The sequence below is a fragment of the Porites lutea genome, chromosome 12 (assembly GCF_958299795.1).
Source record: "Porites lutea chromosome 12, jaPorLute2.1, whole genome shotgun sequence".
Taxonomy (NCBI): domain Eukaryota; kingdom Metazoa; phylum Cnidaria; class Anthozoa; order Scleractinia; family Poritidae; genus Porites; species Porites lutea.
The window spans coordinates 14,848,272-14,869,608 of record NC_133212.1 but is presented as its reverse complement, the minus strand read 5'-3'; the positions used below and the strand labels follow the sequence as shown (position 1 = coordinate 14,869,608).

The window sequence follows — 21,337 nt, the reverse complement described above, 5'->3', positions numbered from 1 at the left end:
CAAAAAAAAAAACTAACTAAAGGAGACATCCAGTGGTAGTCGCCTAAGTCTACGCTTAAAACCAGTCACTGATTCGCTTAGCTTGAGTGCTGGCTGCAACTCATTCCATAATGACGCCCGGCTCGCACAGTCTTGAAAAGTCCTTGAATTCTATTTTTCCTTGAAAAGTCCTTGTGAATTTCTGTGCAAGTCCTTGAAAAGTTCTTGAACTTTCCTCAGCTTTGAATTTAGTCGCCTGGAAAGTGTATTTTAATGCTTTTTGGTTGTCCAAGACAGAACATAAATCATAGCTCTGAGAAGTTAAATGTGATTCATATTAAGCGTTTTTTGTTTTATGCAATGAGTAAGTATAACTTTAAGACAAGCGAACTGGAAAATGTAGAAAAGTTGGTGGAGCAAACAGTTCAAGCGTTGGGTCCGTTAAAGTCCTCTTGAAATGGACTGGAAATGTGAATTTTTGTACAACCTGTGAAAGGTAGATGATTCTTGAAAATCGTGTTTGGTTCTTGAAAAGTCCTTAAAAAAATGGTCAGTGCAATTTTTTGTATAAATCCTCGAACGTCGCTCTATATCCAACGGACTTTTGGCCACTAGCTGTATGGAATATTGGTATGTTTCAATTAACATTTCAGAGTTCTTGATTATCCTTGTCGCCACGGCCGATCTTTTAACGAGCTTAGATGTTAACTACGCTGAGCACATCCGGTCATGCACTTAAATACTAAAACAGCAAGTCGAAAATATATTTGTTGCTTGACTGGGAGCCAGCGCAAGACTTTTAACAAGGGAGTAACGTGATCGCATCCATTAATTTAAGCTTTCAGTGTAATGTTGAACTATTTCACATTCTCTAGGGGCTTGCGATTGTCCTCTGCATAATCGAAAATTCTCCTTGCAACGCGTCGTGCTGCGTCTCTTTGAGGTGTTCTCGTTGCATTGGGGTTTGCGGGGTTGCATTGTTCTGGTAGCTACAGCCAGCTGCAAAAATGTGAAGACCCGACGAAAAACTGACCTTTCTTTCTTCAAATTGCTGCTTGCAGTGGCGGATCCAGGGGAGGGGCCCTGGTCCCCCCTTATTTTTAGACCAAAATGAGCTCCTCATGAATACTACTTTGGTCATTGATGGGAAATCGCTTTCAGTCGAATGTTGCTTAGAAACAGAAAATGCGCCGCGACGTCAAACTACTGTATGACATCATGGCAGACACCATCGGATATGAGCTAGGGCGTTGAAACTTACTAACATGCTAAACGCCTACGTACACAAAAAACCTTGCTATCGCCATTATGAAGTCGTCAATTCAGAAGTTAAAAAACCTTAAGGGTTCATAAAAGTTCACTCTAAAAATTTGCATGCACAAACAAAAAATGTACATGATATATAAAACCATGGCATATTTTTTTTTGTAGTCGTTTATTATCACTTGATTTTGCCTGGCAAGATAAAACGCTACCTTCAACCTCTAATGCTCGATAGGCCATTTTGACACTGCATAAACATAAAATATCACCTAGATACTTTCTGTGTATCGCATAGAAATACACCAGATATGAAATTTGATTATAGATTGCAGCGATGTAAAGATATAAAGCAATAAATCCGAACCTGCCTCCAGCTAGACGGCGCCATTTTTCTTGCCCTGACAGCGGATCGAGAGTGGAAATGCGAACTAGTTCCAGTCGTACTCCGCATCACAGCTGAACCAGAGAGCGGGTGAGAGCGTTTCAACGCCCTGGATATTTTCAAGTAAAGATAAGCACTGCGACTTTGCAGCTCACTAGGATCCACGCGCGGTCTACGTACTGCGCGCGCGCTTCTCGCGCGAAGAGATGGTAAACTCACTTAGCTCGGCGCTTCGCGCCTCGCTTGGCGAGGAATAAACGTTAAACAGTCTATTGACCTTAGTTATAACTATTAAAATTGGTTTTACTTCAGTCTCACGAAAAAGACCAACTACTATATTAATAATTTCTCTGACTTTCATCATAACACACTGAATAAACCAAATCCTTTATTACTCACAAAAACGTAACTTTCATTACACAATCCAAAAGCATTATAGCCTCCTCGCTTACCTAAACCAAACAAGAACGAACCCTTGGAGGAAAGAATCAGTGAAACTAAGAATTAGCAGTCATAAACTTAGTATTGAAACGGGACTGACATACGACAATGTACCCAGTGATAAAAAGGCTTTGCAATCTCAGTTTAACTGCCAAAAACTTAAATATGAAACTCAATTTTACTAGCTTGTCCAAGCTTAATTCTTCTATAACAGATGTGTTCTTTCCTAAAATAGAACCTATAATCCCGTTTCTACGACTGCTACAAATGAAACAAGTGACTACTTCATAACTTGTGATTCAAGTAATTTGATTCATTTCATTGTGCTTCCAGCTGAGAGACAAACTAGTCTCCGGAATAATTTATACTCCTACAATGTAAAATATTGAAAATGAACAACGATTTATTTTATTTCATTTTAATATAAATTAATTTTTATTAATTAACGAATCAAGAATAAGAAATAAGTAGCTTTTGCGATGCTGCAATACTGACGTTGGTGCCGACATATATATTTTTGAGCCAGTGTGGGATTTAACTATGCTGCGTTGAATTTTCAATGTGATTAAAATGCCTCTTTACTCGATCTCAGTGATTTGTCACTTTGCTGTTGTAAAAAAAAAAAAAAAATTAAAATCTAGACATGAATCGCAGTTTTTAAACAACTCATTATTTTTCACTTCTGATCTGAAGCACAAAACAGAGATGACCCTAGCAAAGGTACTGAGTTACGTGGTCAAAATGAAACACTTCGTCTTATCATTGGATTTCTATATTTATACCATGCCATAGAAAAGAATACAGGTAACCCGTTTTATATTCGACGGTATAACACCCGATCTTCCCGTCGTGTGCTGCGATCTTATTCCCACCGAAATTTTGTAGGCGGCGACATTTCTAGTTATTTCAAGGGTTCTGTGAGCCATGTCAGAGCCAAATTTTTCCCTCGGCATTACAGTTTTGAGGTCGAAAACTCTGGAGTAAATGAATACTTAAGCGACAAAACACAGCTGACGGATCAAGAAGTTGATATTTTCGTTGAAAAACAAAGAAACCCTAGAAAGTGAAGGAAGGTCTAGTGAAGAAAGCTAATTCGAATGTAAGCAAGTTTGTCAAGTACATTGAAGCGCAGCCTCGTTTAGGTATTTAAAATCTTCTCGGTTTTAGTGTTTAAAACTTCGTCCAAATTTTGCAACCCTTTAACGACGTTAACTTTTTGACTTGCATTCTTTGCATTTTATTTTTTAATCAACTAACATTTTGGGAGAGTTTTTAAATTTTCTGGTTTTTGCTCCGACTTCTGAGAGTTTTAAACACAGTACGAATTATAGGAGCATTTGACTAAAATAATTTATTCCGCTCGCATTTTTTTCTATTTTGTATCACGAGCTTTAATTTATAAACATTTTGTTGTGAATATCAATTTGGAGCTTTTAAAACGTTGTCATCTTCTTATACAATAGGAAGCTAGTTCAAAGCAATTCAAAATTATATCTGCGCGTATTTCCCATTTTTTGTGCTGTCCACTGTATTTTCTATGGCATGGTATAAAATAGTCATGCGACGCTTTCTGGTGGTATACCATGGAATATCCCACTTGTCACTTGTCTTTTCTTGATAAACACACTCACCTAAAGGCTCTTATATATACCGAGAAAATACAAGTGACTCGTGGATATTCCAATTGGCATACCAATCGAAAACGTTGAAATAACTAGACAGTATATTTTAACTTCGATTCGCTTCATTAAATGGCAACTGCAAGCGTCGAGTTTGTGAAATACTATGTCATACTCAGGTTTTTCAAATGAAAAGTGATAATTGTTCCTGTAATGATAAAATCGAAATGTCAATGCTTTGCTTTTGCTAGTCTTCTGTTGTGCCAAAACCTGTCTGACTCGTCGTCCATGTCTTCCATTTGGACGTCGATACGGCATCGATTTGTTTAACAAATTGTCTTATTTAATCGCTTGTCACCAAAAGTGGCCTGCTTTCGTCTACCGTCAAATTAGAGGCACGATACTGACACAAACGGCGAATATACTTGAATAAAACCACTCCAAGTCTAGTTAGCTGGGACAGCAACGCGATAATTACCAGGAGACACACCATCGCTGGGATAAAGGCTAAGGCGCCTACCTTGATCCACTTTATCGTTTCCAACGAATCAGTACTCTTGTCTATCCCAAACGAGAAGAGGGTTGCTTTTGGCAGATTGATTGCTGTAATGAGTGTCAAAACAGTTAGCGACAATGTTTCTGCTTTATTAGCCAATGGAACTTTGTAAGGGTTCTTCAACAGATGGTGAATTGTCATCATGAAGCATGCACTTGTCATGCAAATCCCCCGCAACATTGCATCTGTAATAAAGGTATGGAGTGCAACAAGAATCAACCTTCGGCCAATCAGAACACTTTCCCAGTAGAGGGTCCCTTTGTTGGCACTGTTTGGAGGGCGAAATGGGCCATAGAGTCTTTTTGAAACATGTTTGTCGACTTCCTGATTACTCCCCAACTCGTTTTCTGCTCCTCTATCCCGAATGCTCCGGTAAAGCCAATAGATGAGAAAAGGCAATGGAAACACACAGGCTGCGAGAAACTCTCTTGCTTTAACAGAAGATGTGTAAAGCTTTGAAGAACCCCAATAGAGTACCAGGGTGAATGGCAATACAAACACTGCGATGTAACCCAACAGTGTATACTGCCACCATTGCAAACAAGGAACATTTCCGTCGATAAAAAGCCTATTTTTAGATCCAACTGAAATACAATGCAACAGTTTCAGAGACATTTCTGCCAACCGCACATAACCCAGCAATAATACCTCCATAAAAACGGCCATGTAGTGTATAAGCTTTGGCTTATCTTTTTGCCTCAGCGTGTTGATGAACAAATGTACAAAAAACGCAGTGAAAACGTTTGCCATTGTCAAGAGAACAGTCCCAGATAGAAAAAGCTCTTTTGTCACTGCTGTAAGACCTGGAAAAGGGCATCCGATATTATTGACGGTTGTAACTTGAAAATTAATGGATGAAATCACAAAGGCAAAAAAGGGCAATTTTTTAAGCTGACTTTTCATGGCTGTGTCAATCTGAAGCCCTGCAACTTGGTAGAAATAAAATATTATTTTGATGTACCCGCTGTCTGAGTCTTCGTGTTGTCTTACTTGATGGGCGTTGTCTCTTCTATACCAAAAGGTCTGATGTACAAGGAAATTCAGAATGGGCGGTCGTATCAACAGATAAAGCACCAATCCGAGTGACAAAAGCATCATCATAACCCAAATCCAATAATTGTTGCATTCTGTAGTTTTAGAGCATTCGGTTGAAAACAGAGATTCTGTGAATCCCTTGGCGCACTTTCCACAGAGAGTACCAGATCTTTTCCCATGACAACTGTTACACTCTTTCAAGAGAGAATGATCTAGCTCATTCTCTCTTGACTCTTTTGAATCCTGTGATGGACTTTTACAGTAATGTTCCGGACAAGGAGAAAATTGCAGTTGCTGTTGGCGACTATTCCTTGCTTGATAACCCCAGAAATTTGGTTTTGCAGCTATATTTCTTTCAATGCAACTGGCACCGAATGGACACTGAAGACACTCCACAGTGGAATTAACAAATAATCCTCGTGAAGTTCCTTTTAGGAGGCTATAATAACCTGGTGGACATGAAACACAAGAGTACTTCAAAACAGTAACGTTTATTCTACAAGAAACGCCTTTTTCCTCCGTATATATAATATGGGTGGCATTTTCGAGTAAAAGCTTACTTCCCTTGCTACACCTCATTGTGGTTTTATCATCCACGTAGACGTACCCGCCACTAGAAATGTCAAACATCCGAAAGTTGCTCCTTGCAGGGACCACTGATGTGAAAGACGTGTTTTTAACTCTTAAAGGCCCTCCACTTTCAGAATATGTGAAAATGGCGTTATCGTAGGAAACATTAGATATCAAAGTTTTCTCCTTGGTTCGAGAGAATAAACAATCTTCCAAGTCCACTCTACCAGTTCCATATGCAGAATAAATGTGTCCGCTCTGTTGAATGCCAAAATTATCTTGAAAGACACATCTAATAAACGTGGTGAATCCGTTACTTATGTGGACTCCACCAGTAATCAAGCCCACGTTCTGCTTAAACACAGTATCTTCGAATATTACATGACTTTCGTATTGCCACAGAGGATGTGTGTCATCAGTAGTGTTTGAGTGAAGACATCCACCCTTCAAAGCTCTATCAGGGAACGTCAATATCGAAATAGCACCAGAACCGGTTTCATAAAAATCGTCCGTTTTCTCTATCGTCCACCTCTGTGCATCCGAAAACGCATACCAGCAGTTGCTAAACATACACCCCTTTATTGTCACGCTTTTCTTTCCTTTGAAGAAAAGAGCAAAGTTGCTCGACGGTTTAGAGTCGAAAGTGTCATTGTCCAGCTTTATGACTGCAATTGTTGATAAGCTGATATTTTTCAATGGTGGAATATTAAGCCGAATAGCATAACTTTTTCGAAAAATTGTCTCAGTACTAATGAAAATGGTGTTTTGAATGGTTACGTAGACTGAGGTTGGATCAAGCAGAGTCAACAGCATATCAAAAATGTTATTCATGAAAGTGCATTTGTCGACGTAGATATCAATCGGAAAAGTGTCATTTCTGGGAGGCGATGATAGTACCTGGAATCCAGAACGAAATGATATCACTGTTATATTGACCAATCTCATGCGGTATTTGGGACTTAACAATAAGGCCTTCTGTTTCTTTCCGCTGCTTATGAACTGGGAGTTTGATATTACTACACTACCGGCATTTCCATTTGATGCCACTATTTGGAAAGCGATCGCTCGTCTTTTGTACACGCATTTATCTATGAATGAGCAGTTTGAAACTGTGATGTTAGATTTCCCTCCTATCGTCTTCACATTCAAAGCACCATCTACTGATGTTGACCTCTTTTTATAAAACCTTGAACCCTCTATTGTCACCTTTCCTCCTTTATGAAGAATATATACAGCTGAACATTTGGAATTTCTACCGGCCCACTGTTCAATTGTCACATCTCTGAGAGTGAAATATAATTCATCCGGAATAGACTCGTTATGTCGACGCCCATACCCTTCTTTTGGTTTCCCTATCACTATTACGCATCCGTACTTCTTGGCCTTGCAGGTTCTGAACAAGACACTGGTAATGCTGATTTTGAGAAATCCTCGTGAGCTTGTAGCAAACAATGAACCATCGAAAGCTGCATTAATTTTGATAAACGTTGATCTGAAAATTCTTAAGGATGCGCAGATCCTCGAGTCAAGATACAGAGCTTGAGAAATGTTGTTGAAGAGAGAACCCTGGATATCAACTTCTGCTCTGTCAGACTGGATTTTAATACACCGTGAAGATGGATTGCAAGAGCATTGTAAGGCTATAAACTTCACGTTGGTGTTTTTCGCTATAGAATAATAAAGAGTGTTAGTGTACCCTGGTGATTTATTGAACGTCAAATTCAAATCTTTATATGTCTCGTTTGTCAGTACGTTTGGAACGTAAAGGTCTATAAAGAATCCAGTGTTGCGGACAAATTTAACTCCGTTGCAAGAGATATTGATGTGCTCCATTTTTATAGCATTCCTTTCCTTTGATAAAATCTGCAAGCCTCCTCTGTGAAAAGGTCGTCGAGGTTCAAAGTGGTATCCATTCCTTATAAAATTTGTATTATTTATATTGACTGTCACAAACCTACTCTTGTTTCTGACATTTTCTTGAAAAAGAAGCATGAGGCATAACGAGTTGTTCTGAAATAATGAGTATCCTGTGATATCCAACTGAAATGTAGAAACGTTCTGTAAATAAACATTCAGAACTTCTGAACCGTCACGAAACGTACAGTTGTCAATTGTTACGCGCTGACAGTCTTCAAAACTGAGAGACGTTCGTTTGAAAACGATCCCCGATAATTTCACCTGTATCTGCCGCTCATCATTGTCCTCTTGGAAATGAAATCCCCCCTCGCAGTAAACGAGTGGCAACAAGAATCCTATGATGTTCAAACTTTTCTTGATGTTTAAGTCTGGCTGCTCGTTCGATTGGCCACAGTTGTAAAGTACGTTCTCGGTCCCACTCCCATTGAGGTATATATTTCCTCCCCAGCTCACTTGGCGAACGGCTTTGGTGATGGTCTGACAAGGGCGAGCCTCGGTGCCACAGTTGTTGGAGTCAAGTCCAAAAGGAGACACAAAAACGCTGTCATAGTTAGCCTCTTGGGCATCTGAAACCGTGAAATTTAGAGAGATATAATATTCATGGGGTGGTGGAAGGTGGTGGGATTTGAAAAGTAGTTTCTGTAATATATAATGGCCTCTCTCTATATTAGAATTTTTGTTAATGCTTAAGAGAGATGACATTATTTGGTTTTTATTATAAAACTTAGAGGCATTTTTTGGGGTCCTATTTACACACCATATTTTTTCGACTGGCTCCCCTTTGAAGACATATTGTTTAGGAATGCTCAATAATACTCAAATCCCACCAGCTCCCTCCTCAACAAATGATAAAAATGTAAACGGTTTCCCTAGGAGCCGATAGATAAATAAACATATCTGCTGTATCATGTTGCACGTACTGTTAATTTACCTTTCGTTCTTGTAGAAAAGCTACAATAAAAATATTGTAGCTGTCTAAATCAAAAATTTTTCATTTGGCAAGACAAAAACTAATCTTCAGTAGTAGAAAAATTGCGTTGCCCGGATTTATTCGCTTTTATAAGAGACTGCGTATTGCATTCTGGATTCAGGTAGAAAATAGACTTTTAAAAATATGCTTAGGTCTTGTATGTCATGGTAGACTGTACTACATGTGTAACTTCGTCCAAACTGAGTATAAGCGGCTGTTAAAATTACGGGCACAAAATGGTGTTGTGTTCACACCTTGGGTACCCCGACTTGTAACTGTGTACATATTTGCTCTGTTTTGTCATGTCAGAAAGCATTTTGAAACGTTGGCGTAGCAGGGAGTGGATCACTCGGAACTAACGACAGAAACCCGGAGTGCGCACTCTGGGACCCAGTGCCCACTTTATTGCCAGAGTACAAGTTCGAGACCCTGTATTCGGGTACCCGCACCGTGACCAAATTGTAGCTTTGTTTTTGAAAAAAGGGAGTGTTCACATTAGTGCCTTGCGAGTACCGCATCCGTACACCTATTGTGAACGCTGCTTATGTTGTTCGGAATTGAGTGATTAGTGTCGCCGCGTCTGACAATCTTATTTCTCACTAGTAAACAGGCTCCGATTGGTAAAACGTTGGATAGAGCTATCCCGCAGATAAATTCAGCGGATGGCGTTAATCACTTTTTGAACAACCGGAGCCAGAACTTTTTGTTCTTCCTTTAATCAGCCGCTTGGTTTCCATATGATCGTCCCGATCGCCCCAGTCGTTTCAAAAATTTTGGGATCAACAGGACTTTTGGCATGATTGGTGGTTTCCATATAATCGTCTCGATCGCCTCAAAGACAAGAGTCGCACTTGTTTCGCAAACAAGCCAAACATGATGGAGGGATTTAACAAGAGAACGAACCTCGTGGCTTGCCATCTGCTGATTCTCTCGATTATGTGACCTAACAAGCTAGAGATGTTCCACGAAGACACAGCATCACGTTCAGAACTTGATGGAAGGGACTATCTCTTTTTCACATATTGCGCATACGCGGTGCGAACTTTAATTTTTGTATTTCTCCCCGATTACTGGAATAAAAGTGATGACTTCTGGGGTAGCTTTCGATCGTCTCAGTCGTCTGAGAGCGTTTCCTTATGATCACTTCAAAATTTACACGATCGTCCCGACCTATCCAGACGATCGAGGTCGTCCCAATCGTCCGGGTCGATTGCGATCGTCCGAGTAGCATGTCTGAACATTATTTGAGACGACTGGAACGATCATAAGGAAACCGGGCTTTATTGACATCATAGATACTCTGTTTAGCTCATGTCTTGATTGCGCAAACCAGTCCAGAAACCTGATCCATAAAAACGTAACTGGTAGGAATCTGCACTATTTTTTTCTAAGACGATTGGTAGGAATGTGCGTCTTAATATTAACCTTAGGAATCTGCTTTTAGACGAATAAGTTGGTATTGTTGGGTTTCACATGACGTCACTAAAATTCAAACTACAAAACTTTCGATCCAGATGTTTCTCAGTGGTTTCTGTCCGCCATGTTGGAGCTCATCCGGATGAGCTCCAGCATGGCGTCTCCATACAAAGCTCTATAAATTTGGGTAAAACATTTCCTCGGATATCTCGTATACGAATTATTCCTTCAACCCAAATCTTGGCGAGGGTCTTGGTATATTTACCTCCCTTCATTTTCAAGATTCTGGACTTTATCTGTCGAATGGTTTTGATTTTTATTTTGATCTATTTTGAGTAGCGTGACTCTGAAAACCAGCAATATCCGTTTCTTTGACCAGCGAAGCCAGCGTGGGAACAACATGGCAAGCGTTTGCACAAGGTTGTCTATGATAACCAACCGAATCGTCTTCCTCGGTATTCTTTGTCTTTTGTAAATGCACCCCGGGAACAAGGTTGTCAAATTCACAATAAGATTGGCTGTACAATAGAACCCGGTTAATACGCCGGACACCAAGGGGACATGCCCCCGGGGACATGCCATAGTGTCCGTATTATCCGGTTGTCCTTATATTAAGCGGGATTTCAGAAAAAACGTCACAGACAAGATAAGACTAAAGTCTAAAACAACTAAAGAGGAAGAACAGAGTGACTAAAGATCGAGACTTCAGCGTAAAGGCAAGGAAGTAATACTTTGTGTACCAGGATTCAGAAAACTTGGTTAGGAGTCTTAGAGCAAGGGTAAACCAGGAGAAGGAAAACGGACGTCAAACCTTTTACCCATTTTTGCTGAGTACAATATCTACAATTTGCACATGGTTGTGACAATAAAAATAGACAGTGTGAAGGTAACCAGCAGGGCGGATAAAGGTTGGGCGGTGAAACGAGCGCGTCCGAGCAAAAAGGTGTGATGCAGTGGACTGGGACTCTGCTTAGAAATGTCACTTGTTTACGACTTCGGTCAGGGCTTGGATGTGGTTTGTACATTAGACACTGCCGCTGTCATTGAATTATGGCGGCTTGACTTGTTTTCTTGCACTTCTTACTCGTTCCTTTGTGCTGGTACTCTGTCTCCGAGAGGCAAATATTGCTATTTTTTGCGGGAGGTTTAGTTGGAGTCGACAAACATCTCTTTCAAAGGGTTTCTTTTATTACTTTCATGACTCTACCACTGAATTGTATTTTCGTTCTGCTACTCGCCAATGTCGATGTTATTCCAAAAAAAAAAACATCTAAGTACTGTCTAAAAAACGAAGAAAAATCTCATCCATGTCATCCATGGCAAAACTAAAAGACAGCAGATCGTGTTTCATAACTAGATGACGTGTATTTTATAAATGCGTGCAGCTCGTGCAAGGTGAAATTATGCTAATTTCAATCACCATCATCCTTCTTTTTAATTTTGAAAAAAAAACATCTCATACGTCTTTCTGTTTCTTCGAAACTTCAAAATTAGTTTTCCCTCAGTTTTTACTGTTTACCTTGTTTTGTTTTAGAGAGAAAAACAGAGAAAAAACCTTACAACTGACCTCAATAAATTTTGTTTACATGCGGTTGCCGGATTTGCAACGCATTGCGCGAATCGCCGTGGCGCGTTGCACCCGAGAAGCAAAGTTTGAAGAAATATAACGCCGCTATATCAATATATATCAATCTAATTTTTTGTTATGTTATGCAAAATTTATCCCCCTTTAACATATGTAAAAATTGAGGTTAAGAAGTGTTAAGCTTTTGCAAACGAAACGGCGAAAGACGATTAGGTGATATTTAGTGGAAGGAGGAGGTATTCAACACTTTCAAATTAAACTCAAATTTTGGCATTATACGACAAACAAGTTTGACTTATAGACGTACAGACACAAACATATGAAACTGTTTATTGATATTGTTATGAAACGAATTTATCTATTTAACATTGTAGCCTGAAATTACAGAAAGAAAATAGGATTTCCGGTTTGCAAAAAGGAAAATTTCGCCGGCCTTCAAGCGCACCGGAAGCGCGGAAAGAGCGCTCGTGCCAGTCCAACTCCGCATCACACATTAAATGAAGAGCGGAGCGCTCGTTTCACCGCCCAACCTTTATCCGCCCTGGTAACCAGTGTTCGTAAAGCGGGGTTGACGATATATGATCATGACAGTTGTCGGCACGGGACACAGAAAAGTGTCCGTTGTCCGTATACTGAGATCGTTTTCACGCACGCGGTAAGAAGCTATGCAAATTTCTTGGAAGAAAATAAAATTTTTTACATAAGAAAAGAATTCAATCCCCACTGGAATTTTTTTGGTGCACCAAAACCCCAACTGCCCGTTATACCATACGGGTGTACATGTACTGTGGCAATTTGTAATTTATCTATTGCACTTCTTTCGGTCAGGAGTGCACTGAAGACTACTCTCTAAGAGTTTGAACGACGTGATCAATATAAACGTTTCTACCAGGCCAGTCAAGTTAAAAGTATCATCATGGCTTATATTGAGAGCGACATTGGGGCCTGTATGGTTTCTTTTGACCTGTTGGCATGCCCACCCCCTCCCCCCCCCCCCCGCAGGCCTACCCCCAGATTTGCAATTTTTTTAATTTTTTTTTTTATTTCAGTGGTGGTCTATTCCCCACCCCCGGGAACGCAGAAAGAGATAATTTTCCACCCCAGAGCTCCTGATCGACTTCATTCGTTTTTTTGGGTACATCTTTCTTAGAGCAACAATAGCAAAAAGAGACGTTTTCAGAACATTTATAAACGTTTCCTGGAGTTTATTAACAGAAGGATTTATGAAAACCGGGTTAGCAAACATTTCGTAATTTCTCACAACTTCCCTGTCCTAGCTTGTTTACTGTGTTGTTTGCTTATGTCGGTTTTTTGTGGTTGATTTGTTGTTAGAGATTTTTGTATAAGGAGCTGTAGAGAGGAATTTCGCGAATTCGGGTTCTTTCTAACCCCCCTTCTTTCCTCCCTAGAGGGTGTTTTTCCGTCCCTACCCAGAATAATAATTTAATAATAATTAATAATTTTAAATTAAAAAACACTTTTGAGGTTTATGCACCTATCAATGTAAACCCCGTGGGGGGGGGGGGGGGGGAGTGCGGGCAAGGGGTGGGGATTTGACAAATTTTAAAATTTTTCGATCAAATTCCCCAATGCTATAATACTATATAAAACAAATAAAAGAACATTTCAAACACATTGTTACTACTTTTATTTACGGTTAACGGAAGCTCCATTAAATTACTCGCTGTAATTAAGTATTTTCTCTCTCCCCTAGCATCTCTTATCTTGAACAACAAAATCACTCCAGGAAGATTGACCGTGCTATATAATATTAATAAAACGTAAAATGCTTTATAACATCTGCTCAACATGTCGGAACAGGTCGGATCAGTGACCCATAAAAAATCCTCTGACTTTCATGGTGGAATTCGATTACAATCGAGTTTTACAATCAGATGGGAACTTGAAGATAAAAACTTCCTCAAAATAGACATTATCTGTTTAGATGACAGTTTAAAGTATCGGATTATGGCATTATGAAAACAAATGAAAACTTCATACCTTTCTCCAACAACGTGACTTTCAGGAAGCCTCGAGGGACGGACTTGGTAACTGCTTCTGAATTGATACCAGGCTTCTGTCGGTCAAAGTCAAATGTCCCGACCCCGGGGTCGCTTCACACGATCAAAAGCCCGACAGCGGGGATAGTCCCAGGCATCAAATCCCCTCCCCTTGCCCGCACTCCCCCCCCACGGGATTTACATTGATAGGTGCATTAACTTCAAAATGCGTTCGAGTTTCACTTTGGAAATTATTTATTAGTCTGCAACACAGCCGTACTTTGTGTAGTCAAGCAACACTCCGCCCACAAATTAAACAGGCTAACATTTCGAAGCGGCGCGAATATAAACGCTCTTGACAAAATTAGACCCACTTCATTTCGACACCGGTTTATAAATATAATAATAACACAAGCGCTGACTTGTGCGCGTCCACGCTTCTCCTGCACTGAAGTGGCGGTATCAGTGACTTCGACTTGCTCCTATCCTCAGTTTGAAAACCGCAAATTATGGCCGCCAACAGTTTCTTGAAAAGAAAAAATGTTTATAACCAACTCGAAGCAACGCCTCTTGTTGGCTGTTTATCATTTCATATCCACTCGCGCTTGTGAATAATTGTTAAATAAAAGCACGGCCGGGTGTGTACCAGATGATGTGTTCAGTTGTGTTTATGAAACTCGGGTTTTGCATACTTCTTACATGCTTTCAACAAAGTCTCCCAATGATGAGAGAAAACAGTAAAGAACTTTCTAAAATTCTCGCAATTGGTCTTCTAGCAACTCAAAAGAAGAGCAAAAGTTTTGCAAATGAGAGCCGTCGAATTTCTCAAATTCATAAGGGCCATAGTTGTATTTGGCAGTTGCCCGGACCACAAACCTTGGTGTACATGCTCAGAGGTGGAAGATTAACTTAGGTTGATTACCATTTACATGGGCTTACCCGGTGTGTCCACGGTTTGGATAAATAGTTCGAAAAGTTCAGGACTGATAAATTTCGTCCCAGAATCGCGTTTACCATTTGTACAGATCAGTTCCATTTAACGGAAAACGGCCGCGAAGGCCTGAAACTGGTATCAAAGCATGGCTTCGAAGAAATGGAACACGAATTTTCGTTTGTAATATTCCGTCTGGAAAAACAGGACTACCTTTTCAGATGTTCCGTTGCTCCCCGGAAATTTTCCGTTGGAAAGACCCAAAACGTCGTGTTCCATTTACTTTCCAACCGGAATTCCCGGAAATTTTCGTAAATGGTAAACAACCTTAATTACTACTGGGTACAGATACAGGCGGTGTGCGTCACGACCCACAAAGGTTCATGAGTAAAACTGTTACTGTGCCTCATTTCAATCGTGACACGGTCGAGTTCGCATCTGGTAAGAGAGATAAATCAAACCCAGGGATCAAAACGCTGCTTCCTCTTCTGAAAGACATTACGGAAGAGAGTGAATTGGAGAATTTTCAAGATCTCGTATTGGCTTTAGATACTTGCTATTGGCTTCACAAGATAATTCCAATAACTTTATCGCGATTCGGAGACGATCTTGCAATCTAGCCTACTTTGAGCGGCGACTAATTTCCTGCTTCTCATAAGATTTTATGTACTGTTTGGTTTATATGTATATTTTTATCTCATAGTGAAAGAGATCTGTAGTTCATGCCTGGATTTGATTATTTGATGGACTTTATTCTGTTTGTTACCGGCCATTGGGGGGGGGGGGGGGGGGGGGGGGCGTTTGAAATCCTTATGGGCAAATAAATATTCTATCAGGCAAGGGGAAAACAGACCAAAAGAGCCGAACAGCTACAGCACAATCAGAATTTCACCGAAGCCACAGCTCTCGATCTCTTAATTCCAAGACACTTTCAACGGCTCATAACGGGAAAACTAACACGGGTAGGAGGGTCTCAATGGGGTTAACCGATAGGCGTAAAACGGCCAAAAATTTAGTCGATAGCCGTAAAAATTGAAAAATTTTAACCGTTAGCCGTAAATAGGGTAAAAAAAGAGTTAACCGTAAAATAAATTGTTCCCTACATTTGCTACTTTTAAGGAAGGTACTAAACTTACTTATGACACTTATGGTTGCGTTTTTTATTTCGTGGCTACTTTGACTCCGTACGCACGTTAGGCCAAGTGCCTTTTAGGTGTTGACCAAGACCTAGGCTCCACTTCCGGGGCTCTCTCGAGGAACTAATTTTTTTCCATAGTGAAAGTGTGGCTTCTCGCTGGGAATTCATATTTGCGATTTTCAGGAGGTCGTACCCTCGACACACTAGTGAAACCACACGCAGAGATGTCACAGTTTGTAAAACACTTTGCCGATAAACAACATTTCCTTGTTTTTCTCTGTCACTACGGTAGACATTGCCACGCCTAGTCCCTGTATGGCGTCTTCCCACGCCATCTCGATCAAGGCATTTCGGTGGCGAACTCGTTCGGACCACGTGACTCGAAACGCATTAACCGCGCGAAATAATGAGGCCTACGGACAAGGCAACGGCTGACAGTCGTACTGTACAGTTCTTCGCTATCATTAAAAACACTGGACACGGGAATTTTGTTATTGGCCGTTTTCACACTAGAGCTAGAAATGGATTATCCGTCTGAGACAAGCCTGTGCACAGTCGCCCCCTTCCCGACAGACACCTTTTCTCCGATTTTTTCTGGGGAGAGTGGGAGGCCGTACACAGGCTATCTGGAACGGATAATCCACCTTCAAACTGTCCGTCGAAATTGACAGATAAAGTCAGGCGGATTGTTCATTCAAAATTCAAACTATTCCATTTTCAAATTAAGACGCATTACCTATCTGACGCGAATCATCAAACGGATAACCCGTCTCACACGAATAATCCGTCTCTAGCGTAAAAAAGGCCATTTCTGTTGTAATGAAAGAATGAATGTCGCGCCCCGCTCTTCAGTTGGGCGTTTGCGTGTGTGCTTTGCTTTTTCACAAAGATTATTTTTATATTGACTATTGACATTTCTATGTGTAAAATAATATTAGAAGTGGAATACTTTGTAAAAAGTATAATCTATCTGTTACGAAAAATTGTATTGTGTGACTAGTGTGACTTTCTAGAAGGTTCGCAAGAGTTTATAATTTGTTTAGTTCAGGATCTTGTGTAAGCGTTTCTAAAAGCGGTATATTTTGTAATCTTTCTATAATTAGACTATTTGGAAAGTTCTAGAATCTTATTGTAAAAGTATGTAAGTAGGCGAGTCTGAGTTTAGTTTTAACTAGAACCACTACGTGGAACTTACCGGGGCCCAGTGGGACATGGGATTGCATGGATATAGTTTACCTCTCGCACCCCTCCCCCCTCCTCTGTGGAGGCTAATACTTAGTCTGAATTAACTCATGCAGAAGAAAAGCAACAAAATGCATGAGAAAGGAGGATGTTGTTGTAAGTTTGTTCAGTGTTATGAGCTAACGGTCTGTGTTATAGTAGTGTTTTTACACTGTGATGTCAGTAAGTGTGATCTGTATAAGGTTTTTATTTGTTTTTAAGTTTGAGTGAAAGAGCGAAAATCAATGACAGTTTGGGGTTGAATGGTAATGACAAAGTTTGCAAAGAAGTTTGTTACAGAATTATCACAATTTTGCCTACACGGTCTGCATTACACTTCTCATAGAACAAACATGCATGGTCATGGAGAACCTGTAGTGTTGAAGAATCCCAGTAAGTGCATGATTTGATGACAGAGAAACGAACTGCATATATGGACATAATAAAATGCTTATTTACTGATGACTGAGTATCATTTGTTAATTTACTGCACATTGAAATGGAGCCATTTGATTGTAAGGCAGTGGTTGATACATAGTGGCATTCATCAATATGACCTATAGTAATTGTAGAGGAAGTATTTCTTTCCTGAACTGGGTAAACAGTAGTAAGTGGTGCAAAGCCTTGATTAGATTCTACTATTTGTACAGTAACATTTAATGCATCCGCAACTGCTTGAATGATAAGTGCATCAGCCCATGTACCTTGAATACACATATTATTCAGATATCTTAGCCATGAATTTTCGGTATTGCTCTCAATAAATCTCTCTGGGTTGACTGGGTTGTCTCTCATAAATTGATCCCCAGCAGTACGTATATGCATATGATGGTTGCTATTGCCATATAATTGATGTGATACAGATCTAAAGAAACAATCACCTGCACCGTCAACATCTATTGATTGTAAACCAAGTTCACCTAATCTTGACTGCATCAGATTCTCAGAGGAAATAGGAGAGATCAACTGCATTGTTGAGCTGTGATTTTGCATAAAAGGTCTAATTATTACTATATGATGATGAGTGTTGTATTGAGTAGGTCCTGGCATTCTTCTCAACATATTTACTTAGTTTGAAATTCACATAATTGGTCATATGACTCAGACATTTGCAAGAAAACAATGATAAATATCGACGTGCTTTACATTTTTTCATTATCCTGTGATAGTGTCTGCTAAAGAAAGACAACAAATAAGCTTCCTTGGGTATAGCCATTTTATTTAAGTTAATTATCTTTGGATCATGCATTTGTTATTACATTTATATCGTGCATGATAAAGTTTTCTCACCTCATTAATATAGCGATGGAGCTTTGAAGACTTCGGTACCCAGGGGCCCCACTCACATATTTTAATGCGGGGGGGTCCGAAGGATTTTTTTGGGTCTGACATTTTGGCCAAATGGGGATTTTTTTGGGTCTATGAAAGACGCCGGGATTTTTTTGGGTCGCGAAAAAAACACAGGGATTTTTTGGGTATGTATTTTTCATCAGCTCAAATCAACAATAACATGAGCGCAATTTACTGCTTGTGTGGTATTACGGGATATTTCTGAGATTGTAATATTTTTGAAAAGTAATTAACGGCACTCCAGGCGCGTCTAATCCAGAGAGAAATATTCAATAGGTCGCGTAATTCAAGGCCTTTCAAGCCAGTCATCAAGACCACAATGGAAACATTGTATACAAAGTAAACATGTTATGAATTAGATGTTTACCCGCTGATATATATCTATTATCAAATGATCACGTTGCTATGTAAAAATAAAGGCAAGGAAAACTGATTTTGTAAACTAAACTCAATGCTGTTGAGTTCCAGCAAGAGCTAAGAGGTCCAGTCAGTTGTGATCCCATTTTTGTTGTATGAAGAAGTTCTCTTGGTAAATATTAGTAACATAACCCATACAAAGATGTGTCGCTGACTCAGTTATTTCAGAAGATAAATAATAAAATTTGCTGATGCAAAAACACTGAGGGATTTTTTTGGGTATGCTAAAAAAAGTAGGGATTTTTTTGGGTAGACAAATTCTGAAGTTGGGATTTTTTTGGGTATAAAATATGAACCTCTGTCGGACCCCCCCCCCCCCCCCCCCCCCGTCAATAAAATATGTGAGTGGAGCCCCTGGGTTTCGGTATGTCAATCGTTGAAATCTTTTTGAAGACAAATTTCTTCAACATGCTAATCTTCTTGTTGAGACCTCTTAGAAATAGCAGTGGAATTCTGCTCGGTTCACGAGCACGTCTAGATCGCCTTGTAGCACGTATTTTAAGATGATATAAAGTTAGCTTTGATGAGTGTTCGCTTTAATTTGATTCTCGATAAATTTCACGATGGAAGGTTCACTCAATGTAGATAGCTTTGATAAGTCGCTTTTATTCTCGATAAGTTTCACGATGGAAGGTTCACTCTTAAGTGATCGCTCGTAAATTTGTCTCTCCAAATATTCACTCTTAAATTTTCGCTCATAAACTAGTGAGTCGTAAAGGTTGGGGAACGTGTCGTTCCCCAAAAGCTATAATCTTTCTCTTGACTGTCCTCCATACCTCGTGCTTTTCAAAACGGCGGATAAGATTTCAATGAGCCAGCGATATATTTCAGTCAGCGATATATCCCTAACAATGTAACGTTGAAAAAACGACAGAAACCGTCTGCATTTTAAGACCGGTGCCAGCCTTCGGCTGGGCCCCGGTAACTAGTTTTCACAAGCGAAGAGAGTTTGACGTTGGTCGTGTTTAGTTAAGTGTGACGAAGGCAGTGTTTATCCAAGTTGGCGAAGGCCGTGTAAGTTTAACGAGTTACGTGCTGTTGTGGAGTTTTACTCAGTGGAAACTACGTTCATTTTTGGAATAAATCGTCCCGTCCTCTAAAAGATTACCCGCGTAAATTTAAATTTACTTTAAATTTACTTTAAAGCGCAAATTTACTGAAGCGCACATCTACTCTAACGTAAAACAAGATAGATGGTAGCCATCTTGGTAACAAGGTAGAAAATTGTTCAATTACAGCATGTTATCATGAATTTTTTTTACCTGTGATTTTCTTAGTGAACAGCGGGACTAGAAGAGACAAAGTAATACACAATGAAAATGCCATAGGAAAAAAAGTAGAAGTAGCGAATAATCAGTGCTGTGTAAGAGTCTTATTGTTCATTCATATCTTGCTTGCGTCGTCCTCCACCTAAATAAACAAAGATTATTATTATTATTATTATTATTATTATTATTATTATTATCAAACTCAGAATGTGTATTGCAGAACCACTGTAGATTTAATTTCGGTGATGGATTTCTTTAATAGATGCCAGGTTCCTGGATTTCGTGACGTTTGCTACAAACTAACTAAAGTATATCCTTTACAAACGAGAACAGAGGATAGATAACCTATAACCTATACCGTTTTGGAGCGACATTAAATTAAATCATCTCACGCGAATCGAAAAAGGATAAGAACAAACTTGAAACTAAACAAAAACACTTTAAATTCTTTTTTCATCGTATCTTCTGTGCCACAAAAGCAGTTACATGTATCAGTGTAGTAAAAGACGTTTTGCAGCGTGATCGCCCCGCAAATGTAGAACGGCATTTCTTAATATGATCCCGAATATAACTACAACCGACCCAAATTGGTGTGATAGAGTAACAATGCTGTTACAATATGATGGAATATACAGGAAAATATTATGGATAATTAAACGACAACATTAAAGAAAAGAAAAAGGACAGGAAAAGAAAAAAAAATTCAATATCTTAAGGGTCAAAAAAATGTCTAATTTAAATAAAATAATAAATAATGATAGGAGGTAGCACATCCACAAAGTGGTTCTTCGTCTACCTGATTCCTGGTCGAATTGGAATTTGGAAATGTTGGTTTTTGAGGAGAGGGGAAAACCGGAGTACCCGGAGGAAAACCTCTCGGAGCAAAGGAGAGAACCAACAACAAACTCAACCCACATATGGCGTTATTACCTTTCCAGTGTCGTCGCTTTCACATGGAGACGAACAGTTTAATAGTTGCTAGCTAGACGTCGATAGAGCGCGTCTCGTTGTGAATTCCCCTTAAGTTAGGTATATTTCATCATGTGCATGACAAAAAATGGCCTCGTGTTGCTCATGTCTGTCTCGTTTCAATCCTTTGTTGAAACGTATACGTAACGTGCAAGGAAAAATAGTGAAACTGAGAAGCACGTGATCATCAGAGGAGAAACTCGTGAAAAATATTGATAAAAGTAGTAAAAGAGGAAATATAAATATTGTTGAGTATCCCATGACATATTTGAAAATGCTGAGCTAAGTAACACCCCCAGAGGGGTTATGT

At 39.6% G+C, this 21,337-nt stretch overlaps 1 protein-coding gene across 1 annotated transcript; it reads right to left on the bottom strand.

The window, feature by feature from the left end:
• Positions 1–1,994: 1,994 nt before the first annotated feature.
• On the bottom strand, positions 1,995–21,064 carry LOC140921149 (uncharacterized). Its single transcript, XM_073371116.1, has 3 exons — positions 20,989–21,064; positions 20,053–20,200; positions 1,995–8,328 (listed from the first exon to the last, which is right to left on the bottom strand). Exons 2-3 carry the CDS (start codon positions 20,114–20,116, stop codon positions 4,028–4,030), a joined length of 4,365 nt encoding a protein of 1,454 aa, XP_073227217.1. The 5' UTR covers positions 20,117–20,200; positions 20,989–21,064; the 3' UTR covers positions 1,995–4,027.
• Between the last annotated feature and the right edge of the window lie 273 nt (positions 21,065–21,337).